The 13,126-nt window shown below is 39.6% G+C and overlaps 1 protein-coding gene across 10 annotated transcripts in view; it reads right to left on the minus strand.

Moving 5' to 3' along the window:
* Positions 1–13,126, minus strand: part of dmd (dystrophin) — a 481,347-nt gene that overhangs the window by 198,035 nt on the left and 270,186 nt on the right. For all 10 annotated transcript variants that reach the window (XM_042077917.1, XM_042077916.1, XM_042077914.1 and 7 more), the window contains 5 exons: positions 10,418–10,567; positions 10,218–10,298; positions 6,855–6,939; positions 5,230–5,399; positions 4,250–4,367 (listed from right to left, as the gene is read on the minus strand). In XM_042077917.1, coding sequence (XP_041933851.1) covers positions 4,250–4,367; positions 5,230–5,399; positions 6,855–6,939; positions 10,218–10,298; positions 10,418–10,567 — 604 coding nt within the window. The remainder of the gene's footprint in view (positions 1–4,249; positions 4,368–5,229; positions 5,400–6,854; positions 6,940–10,217; positions 10,299–10,417; positions 10,568–13,126) is intronic.

Genomic DNA, 13,126 nt, shown 5'->3' on the forward strand with positions numbered 1-13,126 from the left:
GAGAGGGAATCGCCTTGTTGTCCTTTTTGATGTATATTTTGTCACAGCGGGATCCTCGGTGGATATACTTCGGACGCCGGAGGATGTCACATTGGTATAGGAGTTCTGCAGGAGGCTCAAAGTTTCCCCAAAGGCAGTAAAGTTCACTCCGTGAGTATTGCCTCATCTGTAATCCAGTAAATGTTGCAGCTGGCAGTGGTCTATTTCGGCCAAACTTTCGCTGGAGTCCACCGAAGTCAAAAGCGCAGGTCAGTGGGATGACTCCAGGCGAAACGCATTGAACACGTAAAAAATAAAACTGTCGCACTTACTTATAGGGAAAAGTAACTATATATAACTATTAAACTTAGCTAAACTACTATAGATAAAAATGTAACACAATGTTCAATGCATTCGTGATAAATATTAAAAATACTGAATAAAAACAAGCCAGACGGAGCTGCGTTAGACTCGCCAGCGTCCCTGTCACTAGGTTTACGTATACTACAATAAGTATAAGCAGGGTGCGATTTGTAGGTGGGGGGATGGTGGGGATTTCCCCCCCTCTGGTTTTCCTATCCCTAACTCTGCTAAATTATTTTTATCCCCGGTGGGGACAACATTTATCCCCCTCTGCCCCTCATATTGATTAATGCTACTTCATATAAGTAAAGCGCTGCAACGTGAGAACAGTCTAGTAGGCTAGCCTACATAATAATCTGACATCAGAAACGCACCGTCACCATCAGCACTCATGCTGCTAACAGAGTGGCTGCGTGATAACTTAATTTGGCCTTGATCGTGCAGGACATTTCAGAATGTCGAGTGTGTAATCCATCATAAATGGCTAGTTTCAATGGAAAAGTTAGCTGGACAAATGAAAGAAAAAGAGAAGGATTCAGTGAAGCATATCATCATATTTTAGAACCTTCAAAATGTAGAAAACTGATGCAACTGAGATGGAGGACAACTGCACGTAGAGTAGAACATAGGCCTATTGTCCGAAGGAACTTACATTAAATGAGGAGATATTTGTCACAAAAAGTGTTACAGAAATTGCTTGGCATCGCTTATTCAATGGCTCTCTACTAAAACACCTGTAGTTTGCGGAGGACAAACGAGAAAGCACTCGTTTGATAAATCAGCCAGTAGGCTAGGCCTAGTAGACAAATAACTTTCAGAAATAATCTGTAGGCTACTGCAAAAACGAATGTTGGTGGGTATTTAAACTATCTAGCGGGTGTTTTAACAGCTGCAAGAAATAGAAGCTCCATGGTCTTTATGTTCTGGTTCGTAAATTATTTTCATAAAACTTCAAGTTGCCCTATAACTTTACTCTCCAAACTCTTCACTGCACTGTAGTATAATAGTAGGCTATTTATTTTCTGTAGGCTAATAAACACATTTATTTTTCAACTTTTGCAATATTACGCACTTGGCTACTGAACTGTTCATGAGTAGGGCCTAATTCAAACGAGAGTAATAGGTGTGCAGCGTTGGTTTTTGTACATTATTTTATTTTGCAGTCACGTTGTCTGTTTTTATAGCCCAGAAGGAACGATATACTTGGTACCAATAGATAGCCCTGTGTCTCCTCTTTCTTCTGATATGCTTGCCATATCTATGCGATCACGGGTTCGCGAGTAATTCAACGAGAGTAATGGGTGCGCAGGTGAACTGTGAATATGAATCAATTTTATTTAATTACATGATATTTATTTTTATTTTCATACTTGATCGCACAGACAAGTGTTTAGTCTCGTTGGAAAGCCCCACTTCTGCTCTGTCACGCAATTAAGGTTTCATCTCGCTGCGATGAACAGTTCCGGAGCAATGTAACAAAGAATTCAGGCAAAGCAGCCTGCCTCTGCCTGACCAGCTATGGCAAGAACCACACGCAGTCAGCAAATTATGTATTTATAAAGTAGCCTAGGCTAGGCCCTATTAGCCTACCTGGAGCCATCTGGAGATATGTGCCTAATATGCTTGCATTTCACTCGAATTTTATCGAAATATTCTTGTAACAGCGTTCCCGCGGGCATCCGATTATTTTTGATCAGCCCCACACATCCATGTCAGAGCCTAGGCTACCTAACAAGGACAGCCCAACGCAGCTCACTTGGCTATGATTCGTGACACATTCTAACATCTTATTAGCATTAATGTTCCAACTCATCAACTCACCTGTTACTGAGGTTAAGTAGTAGGCTAGCCTAGTCTACTGTCAAGTGTTTTTAACAGATGACTTGAATTGTCCCGCTGCTGCTGCTGCTGCACTAGGCCTACTCACGATGTGATCAGAACCGTAGGCTACACTTCCTGACTGGGCCAATGGTCGTAGATAGCTGTGCAGTAATTGGTTCAGTCCCTGCTTTGCAAAGTGTTGTCGAAAACGGCAGCAATTCTTTTTTTTTTTACTTTTCACTGAACGGAGCTGGGGGGGCCAGCAGGGTGGCCTAGCTTTGACCAGTGGTGGCCGTGGCCCCCCCTGGCCACCACGTAGCTCCGCCCCTGTACTGAACGCAAATCAGCAGGAGAGAGAATGCACGTAGCCTACGCAGCGTGTAGCGCAATGTGTAGGCTATTTGGTTACCAAATAACACTGTTAGCCAATTCACTAACTTAAGACTTCAGTGCCATCATATACAACGTTTTTTTACACAACAAATACAGAAAAGATGGAGGCAGCAAAAGTAGAGGAATCATTTCAGATGGGGCAAGAACAGGGTGAATTTGTATGCTTGTCAAAACGTAGTCCTACCCTGCATTAGATGAGCTGATCATCATACCAAGCACACTCGCTGTTTAAAGTCATACACCACGGTACACTAAAACTAAAATGTTACAAAGGTGACAAAATTAATATCTTATTAGCCATGAGGGGGGGGGGGGGTTGTTACAAACTTAGCAGTGAGGGGTTAGGTGCCTTGCTCAAGGGCACTTCAGCCGTTCCTACTGGTCGGGGTTCGAACCGGCAACCCTCTGGTAACCCTCTGGCAAGTCCGAAGCCACCAAAACATAATGAATTGCATCCACATATCCTTGCACTATGCGTAACTATTTTCCACTAGCCTAAAACTGTGAGACTGAAAGCTAATTACTTTCAAGTTCTTCTCAATTAGGCCTACACACCACAAATGTCATGACATTAGCCAAGGCAATAACACTTAGTAGTGAACTCTGAGACTAATTTTACCTTTTCAAGCACCAAACCCACCAAAGCTGAGACCAAACCTATGCCCTTGCTATATAGAATGTATAAACTATATAGACTTGCCTTTCCTGTCATTACACTGTATTGGTACTGTGGAAGTCGAATTGAGTGCTTGTCACTTTAAGGTCGTGGTGGCCCGTTAGGCTTGCTTGAGTCTCACGGTTTTAAGCTAACTTACAGTAGTAGCTTTGTTGTGCATTGTGCATAACGATATGTGGATGAAATTCATTATATTTTCCATGTCATATGTTAAAATAAATGCTCAAAAGCCTAACAACTCAAAGAAACTCTATCTTGGATTATAAGAGAAGTGTCTTGCAATGATAATTTCTATGATTTTGGTGAGCTTTACAGGAATGACAAGGAACTATCCATGTAAATGGTTGTGTATCCTTTCACTCAAATTCCATTTAACCCAACAGTAGGCTAGGCCTTAATTTCACAGCCTAGGTATGTTATCAACACAGGGTTTGAAAGCATTGACTGTATAAATAGAACAAACAAAAACAAAACCCTGCGTGGAATTTATCTGGGAATACTGAAGGTAGGGGCGAACTACCTCGCTGGCGTGTTTCATTTGGTTCCTTGTTTAAAATGTAATGTAGGATACGTTTTTTTGCACAAAATTGCATCTGCTAATAAACAAACATAAACACAAACATAAACAAATCCTTGACTGTGGCTTCCATGTTAGCCTACTATTATTTGTTGACATCAAACCTGGAGAAGAAAGAACGGCAGCTGTTCCCGCAGTTTACTTATGTGTTTTTTTATTTATTTTTTTAGTTAGGCTACTGATCATGTGACTTTTTTGCAACGGCGCACAAATTCTAGGAGTGGTGCTGCACCTCTGCTGAATACATAGGGGAAACACCTTTGATGGTTTAGGTGGTCTGTACAAAACCGTAACAACAGTGGATGTGAAGTGAAGATTGACAGCCAACATTTCAAATGAAGATTGATTAGGTACAGCGAGTGGAGTCATTTTTCAGACAGGAAATTGGAACTGAATATCATATTCAACATGAACTGCAAAACAGATGTCTAATGACTTACTGTGGTCTGTAATGGCAGAGCGCGTCTCCTGAGAGGTGGTTTTGTTCTTAAGGTTCTGAGCTGTAGTTATCTGAGCATCCAATTGATGGCATCTCTCCTCCAGGGTCTGTAGACTTTCCTTTGGAAACCATTAATTAAAAACCTGTTAGCTAAACTGCATTAAGTTTGGTTGGTTGGTAAATTGGTTTGTTTGCAGAATTAAGCAAAAACTACTTGCCCGCTTTAATGGAATTTGGTGAAAATGTGTAACATGGGTCAAAGACAAACCAATTAAAATGTTGAGCATATGTGACTCAGGAGATGGAAGTGATTATACTTCTGCATTCTCTGATTGACAACTTTTTGCTACTTTTGAATGCAAAGAAAAAAAAAGGAACGTCATGAAATGTGATTTAAATAGTCTACAATTTCAGCAGATTGATAATTATCGACAACAATACAATTCTCATTATAGATTTATCCTGCATTGGATTGTGTGTAGTTGGTTAGGCCACACATGCATGAGAACTGCACAGATTCAATCATATCACTGTCCATTTAGACTCTAGCAGCACAACCAGAGAATGTGAAATTATCATTTAAGTGTCTTTAAAGTCTAAAAACAAAAAATCTAATCCAAAACAGAAACTAAACAGGCACTTGTAATTTAGGCCTAATTAGCATGTGGATAGAGCAACTGATGAAGGACGGGGATGTTTATATTTCTCTCACGAAACGGTGTACATACCTGAACATTCTACTTACTTAAGGTGCTTAACTAATATTATTTTTATCAATATACAGTATTAATCAGAAGGAAAAACCTTCCATGTTTATGGCAATGCTTATCATGTCAATGTGATAAAGTGGAGTGCAGATTGACAAATCTAAGATCATTCTTTTTGGTATCATTAATCATCAATGGTTTAGCCCTCGGCACATATTACACATTTATGTAAGTTTATGTTATGTTATTAAGTTTATGTATATATCAGACTCACCTTCAGCTTGACAATCATTTGATTTATTTCATCTATGTCACCAACAGTGACCCTCTGGTTCTGCACCATGTGGTCAACATGTGACAACCAATCAGAGAGTTCTGTCAAAGCTTGCTTGAATTGATCTAAAGAGGGCATGTCTGCTTGGCCACTGCCAGTCAAATTCTGACCTAAAGACGTGCACAGAAAATGAGTTTAAGATTAAGAAACAAATTCTAAATTAAATCAATGAACAGGTTTTCAATCTTGTAGATCAATAGCTCTCATATTTAGTTGTACAAGTTGTACTAGGTACTGTAGTTTCTAATGTAAATGTAAAACTCTTTTCTGAAGTAATAATTGTGGTTGCTTTCTTAGTCAACTTTCCAAACTGGACATCAAAATAAAATAATAATAGAAAATAATACAAAACAGATTTTTTTGCACATCCTATATAGACACGGTAACACTTTATTTTAATGTGTCGCTGTTACAGTGTACCTACCTAATTAGGTACAGTGGTACAACCTGTGTAACAACATGTACTATCAGGTACTATCATTGTACTTGCATAATGTATTTGTGGGTACCTACATATAGTTGTTACATTGTAATACTGAGTGCTTTTACAAAACTTTGCCAATTTGCCTAAATTTTCATCAGAGGCAAAGAGCTGACCTGAGACCTGCTGGATGGGGTAAATCTGGTCATGATAGATTTGATATACAAAGCATTCTTAGCTCCAGTCAAGGCCTCATTGTCTTCAGTACATGTTACCTTGTTACTCTTTGATACAGTGGAATAAACCTATTACGTGTACCAGTTAATTACTTACATGTACATATGACATGTATGTTATGTCTTCGATGTCTTGGAACAGGTCTACTAATTCACTACGTAGTACATATATTAACTGTGTTGGTACACACTTATTGCTCTTTGATACAGTGGCATAAACCCATTAAAATGAAGTGTACCAGTTAAGTACTTACAATTACATATTACATGTATGTTGTGTCATTGGTGTCTTGGAACATGTCTGCCATTACCCTACATACTGTAGTACATGTATCAACTGTGTTGGTACACATTTATTACTCTTTTGATACAGTGGAATAAACCCATTAAAATAAAGTGTACCAGTTAAGTACTTACATCTACTTATATACATCCTGTAATTGATGTGTTAAAATGTGTCTGCTGTTACACCACACAGTACATGTGAATTAGTAGACCTGTTCCAAGACAAGACCTGTTCCAGTTTATTCCACTGTATCAAAGAGTAACAAGGTTGTAGCAGCACAGCTGTTACATGTACACTGAAGACAATGAGGCCTTGACTGGAGCTAAGCATGCTTTGTATATCAAATCTATCATGACCCGATTTACCCCATCCAGCAGGTCTCAGGTCAGCTCTTTGCCTCTGATGAAAATTTAGGCAAATTGGCAAAGTTTTGTAAAAGCACTCAGTATTACAATGTAACAACTATATGTAGGTACTCACAAATACATTATGCAAGTACAATGATAGTACCTGATAGTACATGTTGTTACACAGGTTGTACCACTGTACTTAATTAGGTAAGTACACTGTAACAGCGACACATTAAAATAAAGTGTTACCGACACAAATATGGTATACTTACAAACCACAGTACTGCATTTGTCTCTCCAGTCATTCAGTAGGATTTGAATGGAGTTCCAGTCAGTAGCAAGGCCATCATATTGTTGCTAAAAAGAGAGTTAGTGGATGGATGGAAAGACAGACAAACAAATTATCAGTAGATACATCAATTGATAATAGATTAATAAATGAATTAACTGTAATTTAATTTACAGAGTTGTATAAAGTATCTGGACCCCCACACTTGAGTAGAAGTACAGATATTTGATCAGGAAATGTCTTAAGTAAAAGTAAAAGTAATCTATAAGCACACCACTTAAGTACAAGTATGACAAGTAGGCCATTATAAATATACTTAAGTACTGAAAGTAATAGTACAAAGTACTAGCAAAAGCTGTCGAGGCCAGGTGGGGTGACAGCTCCCTCCCTTCGCTATGCTTTTCATGAAAAAGAAAGCAGTTAGAACTTTGGATAGGGTATAAGCCCATGCAACACCTTAAAACTTTGTGCCTACACTTCATAGACAGGGCCAGATGTATTAGCGCTTTTCCGCCCTCTTCAGGCGTATTTGCTTCGCAACGTGTGCGTAAAAAAATGGCGAGAATGTCAAATTGCACTTTTCCGTCTCATGCATATGCATTCATAGGAGGGTCGGGGGAAAGTGGGAGTTTCGTGTAGAAAGATGGGAGGAGAAGCGTAAAATGCGCCTAATTAGGGGCATAATTTGGGGCAGCCGTGGCCTACTGGTTAGCACTTCGGACCTGTAACCGGAGGGTTGCCGGTTCGAACCCCGACCAGTAGGCATGGCTGAAGTGCCCTTGAGCAAGGCACCTAACCCCTCACTGCTCCCCGAGCGCTGCTGTTGATGCAGGCAGCTCACTGCGCCGGGATTAGTGTGTGCTTCACCTCACTGTGTACACTGTGTGCGTTTCACTAATTCACGGATTGGGATAAATGCAGAGACCAAATTTCCCTTGCGGGATCAAAAGAGTATGTATACTTAATTAGGTATTTCCCTGTATGTACGAAAACTGTCCATGAAAGCGCACGTCTATTTTGCACCTAAATATTTCCGCCTTGTAAAAGCAGGTGTTAATCCAAATTGTGGCTAAATGCGTCAATAAGAGAACCTTTCAAAGACAACATAATCACTATTTAGAGCAACAGTTTTGTGTCTTTGTACTATATCAAAAGCAACCTTAACTTTCGTGTCTTACTTTCACTTTCACGTCATCCACTTAACCTTTCCTACTTGCTAGATTTGACCAATCTTCCATAGACTATGTGCACACGTAGTTTGAGTAGAACTACTGCTCCTCATTATCTTCCTGCTTGTTGACATCATGTACAGTGGGGAAAATAAGTATTGAACATGAAAATTTTTTTCAGTAAGTATACTTCCAATGAGGCTATTTGCATGACATTTGCACCAGACATTAGTATAAACTCAGATAATCCACCCATATAAAAAAATCCAAACATTAAAGTCCATAAGTAGAGTTATGTGTAATAAAGTGGAATGACACATGAAAAAAAGTATTGAACACGCCTGCATAAATTTCTTAAATACTTTGGGGAAGAGCATGTATTCCGGTGTGATTTTGGCCCATTTTTTTAAACAGATAGTCTTTTAATATTGAAGATTCCAGGGCCCCCTTTTGTGAATTCTGATCTTTAGTTAACTTCCAAAACTGTTCAATTGGATTGAAGTCAGGGACTTGATTTCCTTTCTATGAAACCAATTGAGAGTTTCCTTTGCTGAATGCTTTGGATCATTGTCTTGCTGGAAGGTCTAGCCATGTCTCATCCTCATCATCCTGGTGGATGGCAAGATTCTCCCGGAACAAAATGACTCCATTCATCATTCCTTCAACTGTAAGAAGTCTGCCAGTACCATGAGATGAAAAACAGCCCCACACCATGATGCCACCACCCCCAAACCTCACTGTTGGTATGGTATTTTTAGGGTGATGCACAGTGCCAGTTCTCCTCCAAATATGGTGTGTAGTAGAGTTTAGATTCTCTGCCCGAACCCGAGCCCGAATTTGACCCGACCCGCGGGCCGGGCCGGGTCCTTGATCAAGCATTTTTTTTTTTTTTTAAATCATTAGCCTACTTGGGTGGGGAGCTAAAGCTATGCCATAGTCAGACTCAGAAATATTATATATTTATCAAAGTAGGCCTAAGTAACAGGTGTATACAAAGTTATACAAGTTAGGCTCAGAGTTACAAAATGTAATTTGTTATGTCATCTGCGCAACACGTGTCATGCGCAGCTTCTCCACTCGCACACATCACACCAGGCCTGCTGTGCTGTAGGCCTATTGTGTAGCTTAAGTGCAACGTGGAGCTTGAAGATGTAAAGAAAAAAAATGAAAACAGGAGAAATAACTTCGAGCAAGTTTGGAGAAAAGTCAGAGGTATGCATTTGTCAGGTATGCTTTGTTGCGTGCATTAAGTGCGCACAATGTTCACCTATGACAGCAAAAAGACTTTAAGATGAACATGAAGCAGGCTTGCCATGACAGAAATAATGATAGCCAGCCTTCAATGTCCTCTTTTGTCACTTCTCCAAGCATACACCTGAGAGCGAGGCAAGCCCTCACAGAGAAATGCGTTGAGTTTTGCTGCAGGGACATCATTTTACGTTGTAAGTGACATTTCTTCATTCGGATTCATTTGCAATCCATTCCATTCTGAATAAACAAACATAGTTTAGCCTACATTCTTCATCCTCCGTTGCATTATTCATTAATATAATTCTAAACGGATTTCTGTAGCTCAAACAGCTCGGAATTGTAGTTGAGAACGTCAGTTATAATGGCCCACGTATTTAAAAAATGTTGGGTTTAAATCGGGCTCGGGCTCATAATTACAGTTAATGTGTCGGGTCGGGCCGGGTCGGGCTCGGGCACAATGTGCACAGGCTCGGGTAGGGTCGGGCTTGATTTTTTGGGCCCGATCTAAGCTCTAGTGTGTAGTATGACATCCAAAAAGTTAAATTTTGCTCTCACCTGACCAGAATACATTCTCTCAGAGCTTGCACTCCGAAAGCTTCCGAAAACAGTGTGGCATTCAAATTGTTAAGACAAAGGGATTCCTTAAAATCAGAACTAACTTTGCAACTCAAATATTCTGCACTTGCCTGATTCCTGGTTGTATGGTATTACTACAGCGTATCAAATATGTTCATGTGCTGTAAGTAAGCTACAACAATTTGGGGGGCACTGCAGAGTTCATCTCCATTTTCATTTTGCTTTCACTTCTCCATCCCCCATTCACTGGCACTCTAGGCAGCAGTTATCGTCTATACCATGACCCACAACTGCATCAACATTAGAACAACTTGTGTCGTTGTGCTAAGAGACATTGTATGTTGTCTAACCTGCTCAGGCTGCCAGGTGGGGCGATTTTTGGCCAGCAATGTTTCCACTTCAGACTTTTTCATTTTCACCTCCTCTTCAGTCTACAAGCACAAACACAGATCCAAGATGGCCAAACAATATTCATAACATTTTTGCTGTTTGATGGTGTACAGTCACTTTATTTGTTTATGTTTAATCTATATCTATATTTTATCTTTACCTTCGGGTCTACAGCATCAGGGTTGCACTCTAGCTTTGTTCGTGTTTTAGAAGCCCACAAGGAAAGTTCATTCAGTTGCTTTTGATACACACCAAGCTCCTGCAGCAGCCTCTCAATCTCAGAAACACGCTCTGGTAGCACCACACCCATCTGCAAATACGAATGTACATGTAAACAAAAATGCAACTGCACAAAAAACAACAATTTAAAATGTACACCTCTACTAAAAGAGTAATTACTTCACACAAAAAATATTTTCAACCACAGCATTACAATGTATGATTTCTCCTGGTTAATTCATGTACCAGAGGTCAAGGCTAAGGAGTGCACAAGAGCAGGTACCATAAATATGTAAAAGAGTCAGAGTTAATGAACTCTCAATTATACATGGAAGGCCATCATAAATATAAATATAATATATAACTTTCCTGAACGTCCTATGCTTCTGTTTGAGTCCTTTTCCTGGCCTTTGTGCACTTTCAAAACTCTTCAATGATTCAAACCAACCAATGGAATGTCAGATATGTCATTGAAATCATCGTCTCCTGGAATGGGTTCCTACTGCACCCCAACCTTTGTTAATTCAAGAAGTCTATGTTATGCAAATATTGAACGATGTGACGCAGCTACTGCCCATCGGAGTGAAGGTGACATGACGTATGTTGCTTGCAGATCCGGCTGCAGAGTGCAGACAGAGGGTGCATGTGCGTTTTACATGGGGGCACAATTTTTTTAATTCTGTGGGGGGGTGGGGGGGGGAGGGGGTGGATGGTGGAGTTAATTCAAAACAGCAATATTTCTGTATTAAAGGGGTCATAGAATAGATGAACAGAGTATTTTATCTTGTTCTGTGATGTTAGGATGGTGTCTCATACCATGTCCATATACCAAGTTTGGTTTCTATACGTGAATGTGTTATGTGTTGCTGAAATATGAGCATACTTCCTCTGATTATAGCACCCACCAAGTGGTCAAAAGACTCCAAATGTATTATGCGTCCTCAGGATGGGGTCCCAAGTCCATATACCACGTTTGGTTTCGATATGTGAAAGCATATCTGAGATATGAGCTAATTTCCTGTAACTCTGATGAAAATAATACATTTTGACCTGTTGGTGGCGTTAGAGACCTAGAGGCATGGAAATTGGTGTGCATGGTCAGGGCCATGCCCTGACGCCTCGTACCAAATTAAAGTTTGATTTGTGAAAGGGTTACTGACATGTGAGTTCACTTGCTGTTTCTCTAGCAAGTGGTCAAAAATCTTTTTTACCAGCCACTAGAGAAACGCTATGAAAATGTGATGTGATATGATTATAGCAACCAAAATGATTCGGTTATCGGCATTATTGTGATACAAATAAAATGTGCTGAATTTCGCCATAAACCTACCAACTGTCCTCCAAGCACAGTAGCAACAAAACTAAAAGTCAGCGGAACCACACTCATATGCCGTAGTGTCTTGTCATAAAAGTGGTGTGGCTCCTTTAAGACTTCGTTGGTGTGAGTTCTGGGAAATCCTATAATCCAACTATCCAATTTTTCAAATATTTACAGGTATCAAGGCTATATTTAACATTTAGCATTTATTTTCTATTTGGCCTGTTATGAAATCATGCACTGAACAATTTAAGCACAGCTCAGCTTTAAGAAACTTATGTTTAGCATGTGAAACTACATTGTATATGTACATTGTATATGAAACTACATAATATATGCATGCTTAGCATGTGAAACTACATTGAACAACTCTGGTTTTAATATTTACAGTTATATCTAGGGGATATTTTTAACACTTATTTTGTATTTTATGAAATTGTGTATTACAAAAGCCCACAGTTGAAGACCATGTAGACATTTGCTTCAATTTCAAAACCAGACCACTCTGGAACAGCTGATTGTATAGGGGGATTCTTTACATCTTTGTGTTCGGTAAATTCTGCTGTTTATTCTGATGTGTGGTTTGTAATTTCTTGAATGAAGAGTTTGTATGATATTTCACCACAACAAATGGGTGTGTAGATGTGCGTCCGTCTGCATCACAGGTCTAAATAGCAGTGTGTCATAGTTTTCTGTGAAGGTGTCGCGGGCCAGATTAAAATAGCTATACGGGCCACTTCAAAAGAGAACTATTCACATGAGAATATTAGTCTGTGAAGATACAACGCAGATCCACAGATCTCACTAGATTTATGTTTATGCAGTCATCCTGAAATAAGCTACAGTGGGTTCTACTTTCAATTGTCCGGCTTCAAGCATGATTCTCAAGTGAATCACACGTCTTTTATTTAATTTTACCCAGTGAAGCTGCAATGACCCAAACAACCACTAGGTGGCACTTGTGAACAGGGTTAGGAACGTCGGCTTTTGCCGCTTTGAGTCTATGCGCGCCAGTATGCTACAGTATGGACATTATATTTACCTAACGTTTTTTCAGTTGTTTCCACATTATTACCCCCTGATTAGCTTTAATTTCGATGGCTGATAGGCCTACAGTACGTCTCCTGCGACAGTCCCAACATTTAGCACTATAGGCTAATCAAAGAATCCAAAAGTGAATTAAATCCTAAAGCAAACTGAAAATCTTCTGCTTTTAATATAGCCTACCAATATGCTGCTCCAAATGACACACAACCTCACAATAAGAACTTGTTATTGTTTATGAATGTGTCTTTGTTATTTTATGAAGAGGCATCTGGCTGTATTGTTTAT

The sequence above is a fragment of the Alosa sapidissima genome, chromosome 22 (genome assembly GCF_018492685.1).
Source record: "Alosa sapidissima isolate fAloSap1 chromosome 22, fAloSap1.pri, whole genome shotgun sequence".
In the NCBI taxonomy this organism is placed as follows: domain Eukaryota; kingdom Metazoa; phylum Chordata; class Actinopteri; order Clupeiformes; family Clupeidae; genus Alosa; species Alosa sapidissima.